Genomic DNA, 22,153 nt, shown 5'->3' with positions numbered 1-22,153 from the left:
CCTCTCAACCCAGCAAATATCAAGTAGGGGGCCTTTCCGCTTCGGATCACAATTTGTTTTGTTATTACCAAGCATTGGATCGACCACTGCACATTTTCCTCTCTCAAACCCTGAAGTATCGGGTACCAAAACTCTTGGCCTCCAGTCCTGTTGAAATGATTACGTTGCACCCACCAATCGTGACTTTCGAGCCTGTTCGGTCTTTCCAAGCGATCTGGTTCTGTTGGATCATGAGCTTTGATCAAGTGTCTCATCATCCACCATTGAAGTATCAGGTTGCACCCTTGAAAGAAACGTGTGCCATTTTTACACCTATCCAACGCCCTGTAAATGACAGCAAGGATCATAGGAGCCACATTGTAGTATTTTCTTACAGACCCATAGCCTACTCCATTAAAAATAGCATGAGTAACCATTACTACACTTGGATGGATGGTGTAGTTCGGTCCTTGGGGAAACATAATTGTCCCAAGTAGACATATCGCAAAAGCAAGGGGGCGTGTTTCCTTCCATTTTTCTTCCGAAACGAACTCTTCTTTGAACTTCTCGTAAGCTCTTGCGCGTCCAAATCGATAATTCAACTTCCGAAGTGGAATATTTGGTCCGGGAAGCCTGTCCATCCATTCAGCTTTGACAAGTGACAATTTTTCTTTGATTTCGGCAAAATCCCATACTTTTGGAAAGAGAAGATCAGTATCGGGTTGGTGTTTCCTCTTATTGCACATGTCAACACTCTCGTAACTCGCAAGAATTTCATCTATAGTCGGAGTCAACTCTACTTCCCCAAATCGAAATACCATGTTGTCGCTGTCCCAGAATTTCACCATCGTTCCAATCAAGTCGGGTAAGCCACCATTTCCATTAATGACGGGAGATGGCCTATGTGTCTTTGCACTTTCTTTTTATCTTCCTTGTTCATGAATTTCCACCAAACTTAGAGGTAAGGATTAGGTATAGTCACCATTCGGGTTCTCAACGGCTCATATGTCGAATTCATCCTACAAGAAAAACAAACAAAGGTAAGTTAACCCCCACCCCCACTTGACAATTAATTTGTTTAAAAATGACGTATACATCCTTCAATTAAAACACATAAGTATGATTGTCTTTTTATTGGCAAATGGGCCAAATAGACACAAGGCGGACTTCTAATGGGCCCAACACGCCTTAGGTGTTGGGTCGACTTAGTTCAAAATGCGCTAAATCAGGGATTTAGTTTTGCTCTACGCTAGTTGACTAAGAGTGGCTTTGAAAGACCGGGAACCCAAGTGGACAACTTAGGCTGGAATTCACGACAACCATTGGACGCATGACGTACCAATAAATCGCCGATCCTTCCGAAAAAGGGTTGAGTATAAGAAGTTCGGCTGCGATTATGCAGAAACCGTCCTTAATATACTCTACATACAATAGGAAGATGCCATGAAATGCAATGACAGTTATATCAATTTAAACACGTTGAAAGCAGATAAAAGAGTGGCTTTGAAAGACCGGGAACCCAAGTGGACAACTTAGGCTGGAATTCACGACAACCATTGGACGCATGACGTACCAATAAATCGCCGATCCTTCCGAAAAAGGGTTGAGTATAAGAAGTTCGGCTGCGATTATGCAGAAACCGTCCTTAATATACTCTACATACAATAGGAAGATGCCATGAAATGCAATGACAGTTATATCAATTTAAACACATTAAGCATAATTAAACAGTTTCAACAATTAATCAAATAAATCAAATCTTATGGTTAGAACTTAATTAAGTCCCCAGCAGAGTCGCCATTTCTGTTTTTACTTAAAAAGATATATACAAGAAAAATGACTGAATTTTTAGAAAATTGATTAAACTTATGATTTAAGAAAAATTGAATTTCCAAAAGGACAGAGTCGCCACTTAATTTTTAGTAAAAAAATCAAGAAAAATATAAGGTTTTTCAAAAGATTCAAATAGATAAAATCGATTGAAAACAAGAGTTCGAGTACAATGTACATTTCGAGAAGGTGTTAGGCCCTCAAAATGCCCGCTAACTCGCGGTTGACCGACGATTTGACCAAAATAAATTTTGACTAATTTGAAATTTTAACTTAAGTAAAACAATTTATTTATTTTAATTAATATTTTTAAAATTTAACTAAGTAAAGAACTCACAACTTTGACTAATTTTGAAAGTTTAACGAAGTAAGATAACTCATTTATTTTAACTAAATATTTTTAAAATTTAACTAAGTAAAGAACACACAAATTTGACTTCTTCTTTTTTTAACTAAGTAAATAAACTTATTTATTTATTACTATTATTATTATTTTTATCATTTTATTTATCTTAAGGGGGGATGAACGAAAGGGAAATAATTCATAAAATGTCAACAAGACTAATATTAAAATAAAAATTAAGTAACAAAAATATATATACTTTAATTCGAAAATAAAATGAAATAACCACTCTTGGGGAATTTAATTAAGTTGAATCATAAAATAATCAAAGTGTTAGTCAAATATAATAAATGAGGGAAAGGAGAAGCATGTCAAATTTGGGCCTGTTGCTGCGTTTTTTGGGCCTCCTTCAGCCCATTTTCGCTTCTGAAAATCGTGATACAACGAGTGTATACTTTGCATACGGGTCGTATTTTGACCCGTTTTCTTGTATATCGGACTGTATACCAAGTGTATACAATCCCCTTTGACGCCTCCAACCTGCTTTTTCAATTTTAATCCGGTATTTTGTTGGGTTGGACCGTATATCGGTGTATAAAAGCAGTATATAGCTGATTTTTCAACTTTCCAGAATCTGTAAACTTAATTCCCATCCCCTATGTTGCGTGTGACCTATTCGTCGGCTGTTTCGAATTTATAAAAAAATAGAATTGGGCCCGTAAGGCCCACTCCACGAAATGCAAAGAGAGGGGGTCCAATGGATTCCAACGGCATTCACATGTAGCGTTAACGAAACAAAATAAAAGAAAATAAGTAACGGATCATTGTCATAACGAAAAGCATTAAGCAAATAAAAAAGAAAGAAAACCATGCACTATTGTTCAGATATCAAATATTTTTAAAAGACAAAAATAACCCAATCATGATTTAGATCATGAGGTAAAACAATCTCAATTTACAATGGAAAATCATTATTCACAAAGAGACCTCGACAGTAGGCAATAACATAAATGACATCAACACTAGCCCAAATTCAAAATCCAAAATAATAACTCATTATTAATCCAACTAAGATCACTGGAGGAAAAGTAACCAAGCTACTGACCAAACATTGTCCAAACTTAGACGAATGCCTTTGAACGAAATGAACTCGCACACATGTTGAGAATATAGACATATAACAAAGGGTACCGACAGAGAAAATTAGGACTAATGTAGTAGGTTGAATTTTTTTTTTTTTTTTTTTTTACCCTAATAACTTACGACGTGACCGATAATAGCCAAACGGGTTCAATGAATAGGAGCACCACATATGAGTTTCCAAATTCTAATTGAGGCGATCAATCCACATAAAAAAATCATGATTCAAAGTAGATATTGCGATTTGAATCTAACTCTAAGTATACAGCAAATGGCAAAATCAAACGAGAGGGATTTTTAGGAAGGAGAAATTCCTACGACAAACTCACTTTAAAACAGAGATGAAACGGGTCAGATCTTGAAGACAAAAATGGATGAAATCAGACTCCTATTTAAACAAACGAGCAACCATATTCTTCAAGTTAACGATGTACCCTATCTCAACCTATTCCAACATTAATCTAAAAATAATGAGTTAAAGAGTTTAGGATGCGTAAGGGCAAAGTGTTCCCAAACAACGACATGGCATACGAAACTCCAAAATACAACACTTTAAGGGATAAAAAATGAACATCGGAAGGCCAACTTGCAGAGAAAAACTGGAAACAGGGCATATGCAATCTGGAGAAAGAAAAATGAAGTGTTCACTTCGAAATAAAACCCGACAAAAAAAACAATCAAGTATATAACCAAGACGAACAGTGATGAACACAATCCAAGAACTCAAAACAGTAGTAGATGCGACATACAACTTGAAAATTTCAGGAAAAAAAGCAGCAAGCAAGGAATAAACCTTCTATCATTTGTACTCAAACACTCGCATCAGACCCACACCTAACACGACTCAAATCCCAAGCATCTACCGGAAGCTAAGTGAATAAAAGAGTTAGGAGCCATATACCTTTTGACGAGCAGCGAATCGGGACAGGAACAAAATGATTACGAAAGAGCTTCCACCACTACGTGAGGTTCCGACGAAATTTGAGTGGACAGAACGCAGCAAATGGAAGCAAAAACTGAACCAAAAATGGTTTCGAGAAGTTCTCGCTTGAGTGTATTTCTTCCCGTTTAAACACTGGCTATTTCTCAATAAATTTTCCAACTGAAGAATCTCTCTCCCCCCCTTTCATATTGAAACAGTAAAGTCTTATATAGAAAGGAGCGTAGGGTTCGACTTTGAGGGGGGAAAGGGCTGAAAATCGGATGGAAAAGGCCTAGTTCAAAATTCAAATCCTCAAAAATCTCACACCATTAAGGGAAGACAAGCTTTTTTTCCTGAAATTTCAACTCCATTCCGAAAAAGGAATGGAGGATGGACGGATGGATCGATTCCCATCGTCCTTAGAGCTCGACGTGGCCTCATCCCACTACCCTAAGGACGAGGCACGTTGTTGCTGTACGAACCTCTGGTGAAGGAGACGTTGCTTCTGCTTTAGCCTGCTGTGATATTGCATAGAATTGGAAAGAAAAAAGGGATGGGGTCGGTGTATTGCTCTTGTACGTTATATCTATTGTTGTTGTGTATTATTGTTGAATGTAATGTATAAAGTTGTTGGAATGGTGGGCTGGATGAGTTGAGCAGGAGCTGATAATTGGAAGTGGGCCTTGATTACAGAGGGAATTGGGTCGGTTGGTTTGAGCATTGTATTGTTATTGTATTGTAAAATGATAGTGGGCCAGATTAATTAAAAATGCTGAGAGTTATTGGCTAGAAGATTTGGGTTTAAATTAATTTAAAAATAAAAATATGGGCTTAAAGGATTTGGCTAATAAACTACAATTTTAACCGAATTGAGTGGTCAATTGCATTACGAATTTAGCCAATGAGTAGGAAAGTGGCCGAATTGAATTATTATTATTATTATTTTTATTTTATTTTTTAGTAAATTAGGCTAGTAACTAAATAAGACGAATTGATATAATTAACTAACAAGCTTCTTAATTTTAACGAGATAAAATAATCAAGCTTAGTAATAAAATAATTAAACAAATCGTCTTAAGATGATAACTATAATTAAGACTAAACTAAATTAATAAAATATTTAACTTAAAAAAGTGTAAAATCTTTTTATGACGATTTTCAACTATTTATGAAATATACTAATAGAATATATGTACCTATATAAAACACATTAACTATTTAAAATATTACATGAATAAGTAAAATCGTTTTAAAAATCTGGGAAGTATTTTGAGTTTTTCATAAAACCAATTATTTCAAAATTGTTTAAGAATTAAGAAGTTCAAAAGTTAATTCCTATCGTGGCGGGTCAAAATTAGGTGTCAACAATAATTATGGATGCAAATTAAGCATTTCATTTGTATTATTTGTTGTGAATAATCAAATATGCTTTTGATGGCGGCTAGAGACAAAAACGACATTGTTATGGTTGTAGGTGGTGCTCCGACGAAAATAGAGAAGACAAAGATATAGCAATAATTTTCCTCAATGAATTTTGAAAAACTTAGGCAATATAATCATGAATTTTATGCATAAATAATCATAAGATTTTCAATAGAAGTCATTAGCTTACTAATATTTTTTTTCCAGTGATCTTCTTTGGTATATCCTCCGATGAGCTTGAGCAGGAAAATTATAAAGTTTAAATTGAAAAATTATTGACCTTTTGATGAAAGTCATCTTCTTTCCACTCTTTTCTATTTCTTTTTAGCGTTCTTCTGTAAGAGTTTGAATATGCGTCCATGGGTATAAAGTGAGGAATAACAATTAATGGTGACAAAGTAAAGAATTGTTGAAGAAGAAGATTCAAAAGAAAGAAAAATATAAAAACATTTTTAAAAAAATTAGGGGGCCACAAATAAAAAGACAAAAAATAATAATTATTGACATAATTAATATATTAGAAATTATAATACTTAATTATATTATGACCAATAAGATTGTGCTACGTGTTTAAATTTGTCATTTTAACATTTTTTTTTCTTCTTCTCATGCACCTGAAGGAAGGTGAAGACACTTTCTCTGTCATGTCATCTTCAAAGGGGGCATTAATACCACTTTAAACAAGTTCATGTGTGTAATAGATCGTCTGAATAGTTAAAATGTGTAATTGACTTTTCGAAACAAGTTCAGAGGCTAATTTATGCTTTTTCCCACTAAATAATATATGCATATCTAATATCGACCAAGCAAAAACTTACGAAGCCTACCTAACGCGATTCAAAGAAGTTGGCTCAGATACTCTGTCTCAGCTTATACAAAAATTGGTAAATAGTGGATGCCCTGTAAATTGCATAGTATATGATCCATTCCTCCCTTGGGCTGTTGAAGTGGCAAAAAAATTTGGATTAGTAAGTGCTGCATTTTTCACACAAAATTGTGCAGTGGATAATATTTATTACCACGTACATAAAGGGGTAATAAAACTTCCACCTACTAAATATGATGAAGAAATATTAATTCCTGGATTTTCATGTCCAATTAAGGCATCAGATGTACCTACTTTTGCACATATGAAAACTGAAGGACCAACAATACTTGAAGTGATGGTAAATCAATTTTCAAATCTTGACAAAGTGGATTGGGTCCTAATTAACAGCTTCTATGAGTTGGAGAAAGAGGTAACATATTTTGGTCGTTTTGGTGCTTCTTCCGTCTTTTTAACCTTTTATATAGATGTTTAATCGAAGTTACATAAAAAATGAACTGACAAAATCGTATGTTCATTAAGGTTGTTATAGTTTTCATAGTAGCAAGATTTTATGATTATGACTATATATTGAATGTCTTTCTTAAAGGGGGTGTGTGACGACTATTTCTTTTTAAAATAAATGTTCTAAAAGAAACTTTTAATACATGTTAGAAAGGAGTATTAGAAAAAATAATTCAAGATACATCTATTTTGACTTGTATTGTTTGTCATGTAGATAATTGATTGGATGTCCAAACTTTATCCAATAAAGACAATTGGACCAACAATACCATACAATGTACTTAGACAAGAGACTACATGATGACAAAGAGTATGGTCTTAGTATACTTCAAACCAAATAGACAAATGAATGCCTAAATTGGTTAAATCATCAACCAATTAGCTCAGTGTTGTATGTATCATTTGGAAGTTTTGCCATAGTAGAAGCTGAGCAAATGGAAGAATTGGCATGGGGTTTGAAGAATAGCAACAACAACTTCTTGTGGGTTGTTAGGTCTACTGAGGAACCTAAACTTCCCAAGGACTTTTTAGAGGAATTAACAAGTGAAAAAGGACTAGTGGTGCCATGGTGTCCACAATTAAAAGTGTTGGAACATCAATCAATAGGATGTTTTCTGACGCACTGTGGGTGGAATTCGATTCTGGAAGCAATTAGTTTGGGAGTGCCAATGGTGGCAATACCACAATGGACAGATCAACCAACAAATGCAAAACTTGTGAAGGATGTTTGGGAAATAGGTGTTAGAGCCAAACAAGATGAAAAAGGGATAGTTAGAAGAGAAGTTATAGAAGAATGTATAAAACTAGTGATGGAAGAAGAGAAAGGAAAATTAATTAGGGAAAATGCAAAGAAATGGAAGAATTGGCTAGAAATGTTGTGGATGAAGGAGGAAGTTCAGATACAAATATTGAAGAATTTGTCTCCAAGTTGGTTAGTATATCCTAAGTAATTAAGAGCCATAAAAAAGTAATTAAGAAATAAATTTGTATTTTGTAATTTATTTTTCTGATTGAAGTACCAAAGTTTGACATGAATCTTCCTAGTATTCTCCTCCTATTTTTTAAATAGCAAACAACACAAATTTCACTAGTTTCGGATTAATTACTTGTCTTCATGTGAGCTTTTGATATTATAATTTGTGTCATATTTCGATTCCTAGATATATGTATCTGACGCATTCAGAGTATCTCCGATACATACTAAGCAAATACATCTAATTATGTGTATTTAAATATGAAATATAACCGAAACACATCAATTTTGAAGCAAATTAATTATGCTTATAACGACGGTAGAGTATTTCCCATATCTTTGATCCCAAAAAAAATCCAATAAACTCAATATTCTTCCCATTCATTTGGCATCAGAAATCTTTCCATTGTTTCTTTCCTGAATTTCTTCTCCAATTCTTTTCTAAATTTCTTTTCATTTTTTTCTAGCGTCAGAAATTATTTTCTCATAAATACGTATAATATTAACTCAAATACATGTATGTACACTTTATAAGATACATAAACATTTATATTAGATATATGGGTGGATCTACGTTATAGGTTTTGAGTGCTCAAGCATCCATTAATCTCGATGCGTAACATGTGAAATTAAACAGAAAATATTTAAAACTAATATATTGAACAGTTGAGCACCCACAAGCAATAAGTCGTGATAGATGCTTTGGTTTTGAAGCTGAATTGTTGGCGCCCAACATGTGAGAACCATGATCTTAAAATTCTGGATCCGTCACTGATTAGATACATGTGTATATTTTGTCAAATACATATCTATATTTTATCAAATATATATACACCTACACTACATCAAAAATATTTTTTAGCGGCAATTAATTAACATCAATTAGCAATCTTTGTATATGTCTCTAAAGCCTTTAGCGACACTGGATCTAATGACACTTAACTAATGCCGGTAAAGACTTTAGCATTCTTTATTAATGTGTCTATTTATTGTGGTTAAAAGTTATTTTTATTGTAATGCTAATCAAATACATATTTTGACCACCGACTCTTCTTCTCGTCCCTTTGTCTCTCTCTCCTCTCCGGCTAGATACCAACACCACCTCGCTGCTCATCTCCTCATTTATGAATTAATTAAAATGAGTTAATTATTCTTAATTAGATCATCTAAATTAGGCCCTAATATTATTGGGAAAAAGGTCTGAAATATATCCGAACTTTGACTGAAATTGCTGTAACAATAACGAACTTTGGAAAAGACCTTTTACCCCCCTGCACTTTTTAATAGTGTATTTAAAGGTATATATGTGCCCATGTGGACACATTACTATTTATAATGATGCAATATTTATGTTGTCCACGTGAGCATATATATACCTTTAAAATACACTATTAAATAGTGTAGGGGATAAAAGGTCCTCCATAAAGTTTGGTATCTTAACAACAATTTCAGTCAAAATTAAAGTATTTTTCAGACCCTTTTCTCAATATTATTTGATATGTTGGGGGAAGCGAGAAAGAGGAAGGTAGAAGGATGATAAGTAATTCGTTAATTAAGTAATAATAAGAATATTTTTGGATTAAACTATTGACTATAATAGCATTTTAGATTAAATTATTAACTAAGAATATTTTTATTTAATTTCACATAGTTTAAGAGCATTTTTAACCCTTTTACATAAATTCAGTTATATCAGTCCGTAATTTTTATTGGGAATAATATGATCATTTGAATTTAAGATGCAATCCAAATATTTTATGATTTAAATTCAGTAATTAAAATTAAATGTCTACAAAAAGGATTACAAAAGGCATCTTCCAAATAAATAGACTACACATGCATAGATGACCAATTAATGATATAATAATCGTTATTTTAGACATCATTTTGGATGATATGACCTACTTATGTCACTGCACATGTTGGCAATCTCGTTTGGTTAGAAACGAGTTATTACGAAATTAATAATTTCGAAATTAGTTTTCCTAACCAAACATAAATTACTCATTGTAAAATTAATTTCGAAATTAGTTATTTCTTATCCCTCAAAACAAACAAGTACGTAAACTCGATCAACTAACTATAAGAAGAGCATTTTCACTACACGATTTTCCATCCTCAAAAACTCTCCTCTTCTTCCTCTGGTGAAGTACTTAAAGAAGAACGAAAACGATTTTCTACAAACTATTGAAACGATTCTATTAGTCAGGTACGACTTTAGACTAGATTTGATGTTTCAGATAGTCATTTGACTAATTGTTATTATCTTAGAGAGGCAATTTTTCCTTTTTATTTCAATTTTCAAATGTGAAACTTATGATATAGTTCGTATTTTTAACCTATGATTACATTTTTGCAGCCATCAATTGTGAAGTTTCAAAAGAAATGACTACTTACAAAGCTCATTGCTTGATCTTGCCATTTCCAGGCCAAGGTCATATCAACCCAATGCTTCAATTCGCCAAACGTTTACAATCCAAACGTGTTAAAATCACTATAGCACTCACAAAATTCTTTTTGAAAAACATGAAAGAATTGCCAACTTCAGTGTCAATCGAGGCCATATCCGATGGCTATGATGATGGTGGTCGCGATCAAGCAGGATCTTTTGTGGCCTATGTTACAAGATTCAAAGAAGTTGGTTCGGATACTCTGTCTCAGCTTATTCAAAAGTTAGAAAATTGTGGATGCCCTGTAAACTGCATAGTATATGATCCATTCCTTCCTTGGGCTGTTGAAGTAGCAAAGAATTTTCGATTAGTTAGTGCTGCATTTTTTACACAAAATTGTGCAGTGGATAATATTTATTACCATGTACATAAAGGGGTAATAAAACTTCCACCTACTCAAAATGATGAAGAAATATTAATTCCTGGATTTTCAAGTACAATTGAGGCATCAGATGTACCTTCTTTTGTTATTAGTCCTGAAGCAGAAAGAATACTTGAAATGTTGGCAAATCAATTCTCAAATCTTGACAAAGTGGATTGGGTCCTAATCAACAGCTTCCATGAGTTGGAGAAAGAGGTAAGACATTTTTTGGAGTTACATAAAAAATGAACTACTAGTCGTTTTGACTAAATCTTGTGTCGTTTTGATTTGAATACCCCTAATGAAAATTCTGACTGAACCACATGATGCGTCAGACTTCATTTTCTAGTCACCTAAGTTATTGTATAAAATAATCATATAGTTACATGAAATCTTATTCTGTTTTTATTGTTTGACATGTAGGTTATTGATTGGATGTCCAAGATTTATCCAATCAAGACAATTGGACCAACAATACCATCAATCTATTTAGACAAGAGACTACATGATGACAAAGAGTATGGTCTTAGTATCTTCAAACCAATGACCAATGAATGCCTAAATTGGTTAAATCATCAACCAATTAGCTCAGTGGTGTATGTATCATTTGGAAGTTTAGCCAAATTAGAAGGTGATCAAATGGAAGAATTGGCATGGGGTTTGAAGAATAGCAACAACAACTTCTTGTGGGTTGTTAGGTCTACTGAAGAATCCAAACTTCCCAAGGACTTTTTAGAGGTGTTGACACCCAATTTTGGCCTAATATTTTCAAAATTCGTAACTTTTAAGTTTTATTTATTTAATAGTTCAAAATAGATTTTTTTTAAAATTTTAAATAAGTTTACCGATAACTATCATTCTTTATCAAAATTTAGGATTTTTTTTTACTTAGTTAATTTTAAAATTACATTTTTTCATGTCATTAGGTACGTTTATTATGTATATATTTTTTTAATATTGATTTTATTAGTTATATTTGTTAATATTCATTTTGATATTCTGCACAATTTAGAAATTCGTTCAAATATAGATAAATTTTCGTATACGACTATTTTATTAACTAGTGGTTTCGGCCCATAATTTTTAGATAAGGATATTGTACAATAGAAGGTTTTTAGTTTTTCTATTTAATTCATTTCTTAGTCTTTAAAAGGGGGGTTGAATTATTTTTTAGGGGGGAAGAATTTTCTAAATGTCAAAACACTAAATTTATTTTCCTCCTTAGCCGCCAACACCCAAATCCCTCACTCTATTTTCCTCTTCCCCAAAGCCAACTGAAGCAGCCATCAAACAACCTCTTCTCCCTCACCACAAACCACCATCGCTCCACCCACCAAGCTCCAAACACAACCAACCACCACCGTCTGAAAACAACCAACAACCATCTCCGAGAACAGCCAGCAGCTCCAGCGAAGGCAGCGCCGACCAGCAGCTCCTCCACTCCTCCCGTCTCTGCACCGCAAGCAATAGCAGGCAGCAGCCTCACGAAACTCCGACGAGGACTCCGCCAACAACTCAAATCCCACAAGCACGAGTTCGAGTTCCGGTGAGCTCGGAGCTTTTGTGCCAACAACAACATCGCCATCTCCAGATCTGCTCAGAAAAGTAACAACCCTGTGACCTCCTTTTAATTTTACGTTTTTTCTTATATCTACTGCTTATGAATATTGACTTGAATTTTATTGTTTTTATCTAGAGTATGACTACTGTTGGTTACTTTATTTTATTTGTAGATAAATATTGGTGTTATTTGTATATAAATATTAGAGTTAGATCAGTTAATAGTGGCTTGTTTCCTTTCAATTCCTATTAAGTGACACATGTGTTAGCTTTAATAATAAACTAAATAATATGATATATGACCTTCTTACTTTTTCATTTCATATTGTTATGATCTTTATTTAGTCTTTCAGTTTAAATGTTTGGTAATTAGCAAAATTTAAGTTAATTCGGTTATCTATGTCTATCTTAACTTTGTTTGGTCATATCTATCATAGTCTAACTTCATTTATTTCTTGCCTTTGTTTTGACTATTATATAAGTTAGTTATTGTTTTAAATTTCTCATTATTTGTTCATTATTGTTTGGATCGTTATTAATGTTATTTCTTTCATTATGTGTTCATGTTTATTTGAAAACTTGTTTCTAACAAATTTTACATTTTTGTCTACTTTTGAAGTTATTTGTTCCAAGTAGTATTGTTACTTGTGAACTAACATAGCATATATTTGAATGTTGTCCTAGTTTGCATTTTCTAGTTACCAACTTTATCTACCATTGTCTTGTTCTACCACTGTCTTGTTGATTATCCTCCATTTGTTTAGGTTATTTTTTTTATTATTATTTTTATCGTTTTGGTCTTTGGCCAATGAAAAAATCTCTCCGTCGATTTTGGAGGCCTTTACATTGTAAAAGACGGAAATTTAGTTTAATTTCATATATTTTATTTGTTAAAATGGCCGACGAAGAAATTACCGTCAATTTCCAAGGCCTCCCATGTCAATAAGACGGATTTTTTATTTTGAATTTATTATTTAATTTATTTATTTTTATAAGTATTTATCTACCACTAACATTTTTACTAAGTGTCTTTACAGGTACTCGGAGCTGCTTCCCATTGAGACTATTAGAACAAAGTTCGAACAATATTTTTGATTTATTATTGTGCATATTATTGATGTTAAGCAAATCTAGCTTTTTTTTTCTTATTATTATTTATTTGTTTATTATATTTTTATATTTGATTTTATCTCCTCCTCAAATTTGAAAAAGTGAATTCAGTCGGGAACCACATTTGTGGATTTCGAAGAATGCTTAATACCTTCCCTTCGAAATCACTTGAACCCCTTACCTAGAATCTAATGGTTTCGTAGATCACTTTAATTGGTTTCCTAGTTTTTCCTAAAATTAGGTGGCGATTCTTTTAAAATTCTTATTTTCCTTAGAATTCTTTTAAAATTGAATTAATTGATTATTTTTTAAGTAATCGCGACGTTCCGCTCTATTTGAATAGAGTAGGAATGTAAACAGAATGGCGATTCTGCTGGGGATATAGAGGTTCTGACCATTATGAGTTCACTTTTTCAAATTGAGGAGTTATTATTTTATTGTGTTATTCATTATATCTTTTATATTTTATGAATCAATAAGGTGTTTTCTGACACACTGTGGGTGGAATTCGACTCTGGAAGCAATTAGTTTGGGAGTGCCAATGGTGGCAATGCCACAATGGATAGATCAACCAACAAATGCAAAATTTGTGAAGGATGTTTGGAAAATAGGTGTTAGAGCAAAACTAGATGAAAAAGGGATAGTTAGAAGAGAAGTTATTGAAGAATGTATAAAATTAGTGATGGAAGAAGAGAAAGGGAAATTGATTAGGGAAAATGCAAAGAAATGGAAGGAAATAGCTAGAAATGTTGTGGATGAAGGAGGAAGTTCAGATAAAAATATTGAAGAATTTGTTTCCAAGTTGGTCACTATATCCTAAGTACGAAATTATATAAGTCATAAGAAATAATTAATAAGTTGATTTCTGTTTTGCAATAATTAGGGCTTAATTATGTATTTTCCCGTGAATTTACAAAATTACTGTTCGTGTCAAATTTCAATTCTCAAATACATGTATCTGGCACATCCAAATATATATATATATATATATGTATCTCGAATAGATGCAGTCAAAATTAGATATAATTTATTTCAGATACATTAAATATACGGAAAAGGACCTAAAATACCCTCATCTTTAATTAGCAAATTAATTAAAAAATCATATACCCACCTCGTAAACCTACCCAAATATTCTAACCCAACTTCATCCCCAAACCTTTTAACCTATTGTTGAGAAACCTCAACAGATTTTACAGCCATAATTGGTGGAAAGTAGCTGTAATTCAATTTGGGGTTCTTCAAAGTATCTAAATAAACTTCTTTTACCTACCATTACTCCTCTGTACCATACGCTCCAAATCCAAATCTCCGATATCAAAGCTCACATTATTCTAATCTGTTCATGGCCATTGCGTCCCTGGCTTATCTATTCAACAGTAATATCAACTACTGACTGCTGGAATATGTCTGCTCAACACAAGTCCAACAGGTTCAGTTTGGTACCATAAAACAATTGTGAGCTTTGATAGAACAAGTAGAGAGGACATTTGGATTTGGAGCGTATGCGTTTTTTAGGTTAAAAGGTTTGCAGATGAAGGTTGGGTTAGAATATTTGGGGGTAAGTTTACGGGTGGGTATATTGTTTTTTTTTAATTAGTTTAATTAATAGTTAGGGTAGCCAATAGTATAGTGACACGTTATTAATGAATTTGTTAATTGAGGTTATCATTTAGGTTGTTAAAAATGAGGGGAAAATATAACCAAAAGGTTGACGTCAAGGGCATTTTAGGCACGAAAAGTAGAAAAAGGGTAATTTTGTACTAATTCACATAGTTGAAGGGTATTTTAGGCCATCTTCCATTAAATATGAGTGAATTCATATGTGTGTGTGATACACTGACTCTCTCACTCATCTATCTCCAATCTTGCTTGCTTCTCTCCCTCTCTCACTTGCTTCCTCCTTATATATATTTGTATTTCAGAATGTATCACAAATGCACACTACAACAAAAATAATTTTTAGCGGCAATAAATAGACATATTAATAAAGAGTGCTAAAGTCTTTACTGACATTAGTTAAGTGTCATTAGATCTAATGTCACTAAAGGCTTTAGGGACATATACAAAGAGTGCTAATTGCCGCTAAAAATACATATTTAGCGGCAATTGAGCTATTGCCGTTAATTAATTGCCGATGAAGATCATTCTTGATATAGTGGCACTTGGTATCCCAGATATATGTATTTAGTGTAATTTACATGTATTTGGGATACACTAACACTCTCGCTCGCCTCCCTCCTATCTCGCTCGCCTTTCTCCCTCTCTCGTTCGCCTCCCCCCTATGTATTTGTGTTTTAGAGTGTATTTAGTAGCAAAAATTCATATATCTTGATGTATCTGACTTGAAATTTGTTATGAAATTACAAGTATGACTACGGTTGAATAATGGTATATACATTGATTACTGATATGTAAACGATATACACAATATATATATATACCAATATATTGTGATTTGTGAATATCACTCCACATACAAATTGTAGTAAATATTTTTTTTCCTTTTAAAGATAAATTATTATATACTACTCCTAAATATAAAGTCAAAACGAGAACCTTAAAGTCTTTCTTGTACACGTTCCCCTACATTGAGCACACTACATTAGACACTAGATTTGTTTAACTTTTAATAATTTACTCTTTCTTATATGAAAAGTTTATATTTTTTACTATAAACTCAATATTTCTTTTAAAAAAATATCTATAACTTATTATTGCTTTAAAAAAGTCTCCGGGCCTAAGGCTACTATTTATTTTAAGGTTTGTAGAGTCGTCCTACTACATCTCATAGTATTTGTGTAAATGATATATAAACACTTTCAAAATAATAATTTTTACTTACGTATCAAATTATTTTTTTACAAAACTCAATTTTTACTAAAAATTATTTTACAAAGAAAATATTTTTCAAGCCATCCAAAATATATCTCGAGCTAGAACTATTTTTCGATAATTTAACACCACACAATAAATTGTTTGTATTTCAAAGAAAATGACCCCAATAATTGGTACAACAAACTTAATTTGGCAATATGGACCATATTCATAGGTACTAATAGACACATTTTGAATTACTTATCATAATTCATTTCTCGAGAAAGTTAAATTACATAAATTTTGATTAATTTCTATGATATATTTTTTCCTGAAATTAATATAAAAAATTGTATAACTTATAGACTATAGTATAAGAACCACATTTTCACCATAGGATTTTCTCATCCTTCAACTAATAAAATAATTGTCTGAGATAATTACTAAGTATTAGTTAAGAGATCATTTGCGAAATCTAACTCCTTTTAGACCATCAATTGAGAAGTTGCAAAAGATGAGTACTAGTCACAAAACTCACTGTTTGATTTTGCCATATCCAGTCCAAGGTCATATCAACCCAATGCTCCAATTCTCCAAACGTTTACAATCCAAACGTGTTGAAATCATTATAGCAACCACAAAATACTTGTTGAAAAACATGAAAGAATTGCCAACTTCTGTGTCAATCGAGGCCATATCCGATGGCTATGATGATGGTGGTCGCGATCAAGCAGGATCTTTCGTGGCCTATGTTACACGATTCAAAGAAGTTGGCTCGGATACTCTGTCTCAGCTTATACAAAAATTGGCAAATAGTGGATGTCCTGTAAATTGCATAGTATATGATCCATACCTTAATTGGGCTGTTGAAGTGGCAACAAAATTTGGATTAGTTAGTGCTGCATTTTTCACACAAAATTGTGCAGTGGATAACATTTATTATCATGTACATAAAGGGGTAATAAAATTTCCACCTACTCAAAATGATAAAGAAATCATAATTCCTGGATTTTCATGTCCAATTGAGGCATCAGATGTACCTTCTTTTGTTTTTAGGCCTGAAGCAGAAAGAATAATTGAAATGATGGTAAATCAATTCTCAAATCTTGACAAAGTTGATTGGGTTCTAATCAACAGCTTCTATGAGTTGGAGAAAGAGGTAACATATTTATATAGATGTTTAATCGAAGTTATACAAAAAATGAACTGACAAAATCATCTCTTTAAAAAAATAAAATCAAGAGATTCAAGATACATCTTATTTTGTTTTTATTGTTTGTCATGTAGGTAATTGATTGGATGTCCAAGATATATCCAATAAAGACAATTGGACCAACAATACCATCAATGTACTTAGACAAGAGACTACATGATGACAAAGAGTATGGTCTTAGTATCTTCAAGCCAATGACAAATGAATGCCTAAATTGGTTAAATCATCAACCAATTAGCTCAGTGGTGTATGTATCATTTGGAAGTTTAGCCAAATTAGAAGCTAAGCAAATGGAAGAATTAGCATGGGGTTTGAAGAATAGCAACAACAACTTCTTGTGGGTTGTTAGGTCCACTGAAGAATCCAAACTTACCAAGACCTTTATAGAGGAATTAACAATTGAAAAAGGACTAGTGGTGTCATGGTGTCCACAATTACAAGTGTTGGAACATGAATCAACAGGGTGTTTTCTGACACACTGTGGGTGGAATTCGACTCTGGAAGCAATTAGTTTGGGAGTGCCAATGGTGACAATGCCACAATGGACAGATCAAACAACAAATGCAAAACTTGTGAAAGATGTTTGGGAAATAGGTGTTAGAGCCAAACAAGATGAAAAGGGAATAGTTAGAAGAGAAGCTATAGAAGAATGTATAAAATTAGTGATGGAAGAAGAGAGAGGAAAATTAATTAGGGAACATGCAAAGAAATGGAAAGAATTGGCTAGAAATGTTGTGGATGAAGGAGGAAGTTCAGATAAAAATATTGAAGAATTTGTTTCCAAGTTGGTTACTATATCCTAAGTAATTAAGAACCATAAAAAATAATTAAGAAGTTGATTTGTATTTTGTAATTTCTTTTTCTCATCAAAGTAGCAAAGTTTGACTTGAATCGTCTTTTGTGGAAAGTGACAAGTTTGTCATGGTCAATGAGTCACTCCCAACTTATTTGTTATGCCTTATTTGTCATCTCACTTTTAATGAACTTTTGAATATAATTAGTTAAAACTTTGTTAATTTAAATTTCAAATTTATAAATTAGTTAAGATGAGCAAACGATTCTGGATTATATATCAGAATTAGGCACTAAAGCTACTTGATGCAAAGTAAACTATAGATGTGTTGGATCCAGTTCTTCATTGCTTGGAGTTCATTAACTTTTTCAGAATTTTTCGAAAGTGATATCAATATTTTACGAAGTAAACAAATGAATAAATTATTGTATTGCTAGATGATATGTTTTTCATATTTATAACGACAACATTGCCAGTAGAATTCCACAAGTGGGTATGAATTTTTTATATATATTTTTTTCATACTTATATCTTATGATAAATAAAATAAGAAAAATAATGTATATGTAGATGTTCATTCTTTTTTTGATTAAAAGAGGAGATGTTATATCATAATATTATATATGCATCAAAACAAATAGAGGTGGCTGCATTATGGCTAGCGCATGAGTTATCAGGCCACATAATGTGATTACAATTCAAATTACATTGAGGCTTATAGGCTTGCGGAGAGGATTTTTTACTTTTGCTGCTTCTAGTATCTTCTAAACAAATCACGGTGGAACTCTCCATTCCTCAAAACGCTAGTCCAATTTCATCTTCTGGCCTTCTTCTCTTTTTTTTTACGCAATGCGTGACACCCAAGCAGACGTGCCCTCGGCCTAATGGCTTCGGGCACTTTATTCTTTCCTTGAGGCTCATGCATGATTGGATTCCTCATCCTATTAATCAAATCCCTGTATTCATTTAAAATATTTGTGTGAGTATTTCTTTAGTTTTGAAGAAAGTTAATTACCTCGTGTGAGTCAGTTGCTATCTCCAACTGTTGAACCTGTAATTTTTCAGCTTGAAGAAGTTCATATAATAAAGATGATAGTTTAGCATTTGTTGATGAGTTTACATTAAATTTTGCACTATATCATTTGTTCAATATAAAATCGTCCCCCTTCACATAGTTCATGATCAAAATTGGATCATTTCTCTTGTTTCGGAGCAAACATTAGTAAGAAAAGTAGTTATGAATTATTTAGCTAATTGAAGGGTATTTTAAAACTAATTGTCCAATGAAAATGAATTTTGTTTTACCCAAAACATAATAAAAATAAGCAATTGTTATATTAAAATATTATATAAAAAGTAAATACTACTGCATTCATCCCTATTTATTTGTCAAATATTTTCTAATTTGATTTTCCTTTTTACTTGTCATTTTTGATAAATTAAGAAATGACAATTTATTTTTTCCTATTATACCCTCAATTTATTAACACCGAGTTCAAATTTTTGAAAAATATAATGAGTGTAATATTTTAAATTATATCAATTAATCGAAATAAAATGATAAATTCACTATATCAATAAATATTTTTTTAATAGATGCGCCAAGTCATATGTAGACCTTATATGTCTTTCTTGTACACGTGCCCCTACATTGAACCAATGGCAGATGTATGTTATGAATTATGGGTGCTTAAGCATCCATTGCTTTTTGCAATAAACACTAATATTTGTTGGTAATATCTAATAATTTATTCAAATATATTAACTAAGCACCCACTTTATATAGCAATTCTCAAACTAAAAATAATTGAGCACCCATGAAATAAAATTTCTGGATCCGCCACTGCATTGAACAGACTACATTAGAAAATAGGTAAGGGTGCCAATGGTCTACAATATTTCTATGAGTTATTTTATAAAATTTATGTTATATTATTTTATTAATTATTATTTTTGATATAGTAAAATTAAACCTTTTGAAATCATCGCAATATCCATGCGATTCAATTAGCTTTTGGTTGTTTCTTTTGTTTGTTAAAATGTCTTGTAAGAATCACAAATAAAATTTAGAACATTCTACCAAGTATATTTCTGTAGGATTTTGACAAAATATTCTAAACATAATTAAAATTTAAGAGAAAACATGAATAAAGATAAAGAATAGAAATGTATTCAAAAGTAGTATAATACTCATAATCGTTTTCATCACTCCCAACATAAGAAAATTTTCTGATATTTTATTATTTTTAAACTTAATATATGTATAAAATAAATTTTTGACACATAAATTTATTCGTATGATATGATACTTTTTTAGATTTATTTTTATAAAAACATAAATTTATCTAGTTATTCGATACAATTATATATTTATATAGAAACATACAATTTTATTATAAGAAACATAAAATCAGTTTGATACGATCAATGGCCAGATCCAAATTTTCACTTAGTGAGTTCAAAATATAAATAGGTAAACATACAAAGTAATCAAGGAGCATCAATATTTACAATATAAACATAGAAAATAATTTTGACCTTATATATGTAATGTAATTTTTAAAATTAAGAGAGTTTGAATGAACCCCTTTACAGAATTCTATTTTTGCCCCTGAATACGATATGATTCGATTGGGGTAATTATTTGTAAAAAATATTTTTCAATTTTATCATGTTTATCTGGTCAAATATTTTTGGGATAAGGGTTTGAAAAATACCCCAACTTTGGTCGGATTTACTGTTGCAATACTAAACTTTCATGAGGACCTATTATCTCCCTAGACTATTTAAGATGAGCAAACGATTCTGGATTAGATATCAAAATTAGGCACTAAAGCTACTGGATGCAAGGTAAACTATAGATATGTTGGATCCAGCTCTTCATTGCTTGGAGCTAATTAATTTTTCCAGAATTTTTCTAAAGTGATATCAATATTTTAAGAAGTAAACAAATGAATAAATTATTGATGGAATGTACGCGTCCACTAGTGATCACAGGACCAGGTCCTTTGATACAGTTAAAGTGCAGAAATTAAATAACTAGAAGTAAAATAGGCAGAAGAGATTTTACGTGGAAACCTCTTTGCTCAAGGGAGTAAAACCACGACCTGTCACATAAGATTTTCAACTGTTTTCACTAATCTCCAAGCAAAAGTGTATAAATTTCAACTACACCAATGAGACTAAACTCTTAATCTCACACTAAGTAATACGCCTATTACTTACCGAGCCTAAGCAATGCATCCATTGCCCACTATATTAACTATCGCTAATTAATATAGACTTCAAACAGTAAGACACAAAGTTAACTCTAACAATGTTCTTACACTGATTCACACAAGAGTTTGAAATGTTTCTTATAAGAGTGAAACGAATCCTACAAGTTTAGCTCAATACAAGCATTCAAAACGACAACACACATAGATAGCACTCCTTCAGTTGATCAGGTCCCTTGCTGTTTTTGAAGCTTGATTTCTCTCTCTTTGAATGAATGAATTATCAAGTTGTTTGTCTCTTTAATTATATCAATCAAGAAGAGTTGTTGACCACTGGACAAACAACCTCGTCCTTTTCTATTGGTGAAGTACACTGACAGCTCTACCAACATCCTGATAAGACAACTTTTCCAGTTATACACCATATTGCACCTGGACGAGAACACTCTGTCAGAGACCGGGTCCCTGCCTTTGTGAGGGTCATCAAAACACCTGAAATACATCAATTATTGTATTGCTATATGATATGTTTTTCATATTTATAACGACAACATTTCCAGTAGAATCCCACAAGTGGATCTGAATTTTTTTTTAAAAAAAATCATATTTATTTTAGATACATTGTATACAAGTGAATTCATGTGTATGGGATACACCGACTCTCTCACTCATTGCTCTCCTATCTCACTTACCTC

The 22,153-nt window shown here is 32.2% G+C and overlaps 2 protein-coding genes and 1 pseudogene across 2 annotated transcripts; all 3 read left to right on the top strand.

Moving 5' to 3' along the window:
* The first annotated feature begins 874 nt into the window (after nt 1-874).
* LOC102599409 (UDP-glycosyltransferase 74E2-like) lies at nt 875-7,912 on the top strand (annotated as a pseudogene).
* A 2,412-nt stretch (nt 7,913-10,324) lies between these two features.
* LOC102599086 (UDP-glycosyltransferase 74F1-like) lies at nt 10,325-14,256 on the top strand. Its single transcript, XM_015313241.1, has 4 exons — nt 10,325-10,966; nt 11,174-11,488; nt 11,976-12,296; nt 13,896-14,256. Exons 1-4 carry the CDS (start codon nt 10,325-10,327, stop codon nt 14,238-14,240), a joined length of 1,623 nt encoding a protein of 540 aa, XP_015168727.1. The 3' UTR covers nt 14,241-14,256.
* Nucleotides 14,257-16,634: 2,378 nt separating this feature from the next.
* LOC102598754 (UDP-glycosyltransferase 74G1-like) lies at nt 16,635-18,285 on the top strand. The gene is made up of 2 exons (XM_006357038.2): nt 16,635-17,396; nt 17,525-18,285. The coding sequence occupies exons 1-2, from the start codon at nt 16,752-16,754 to the stop codon at nt 18,251-18,253; spliced, it is 1,374 nt and encodes a 457-aa protein (XP_006357100.1). The 5' UTR covers nt 16,635-16,751; the 3' UTR covers nt 18,254-18,285.
* Nucleotides 18,286-22,153: the final 3,868 nt, after the last annotated feature.

The sequence above is a fragment of the Solanum tuberosum genome, unplaced genomic scaffold (assembly GCF_000226075.1).
Source record: "Solanum tuberosum cultivar DM 1-3 516 R44 unplaced genomic scaffold, SolTub_3.0 scf00240, whole genome shotgun sequence".
Lineage (NCBI taxonomy): Eukaryota > Viridiplantae > Streptophyta > Magnoliopsida > Solanales > Solanaceae > Solanum > Solanum tuberosum.
Note: the sequence above shows the minus strand (reverse complement) of the source record. Positions and strands in the feature narration are given on the sequence as shown.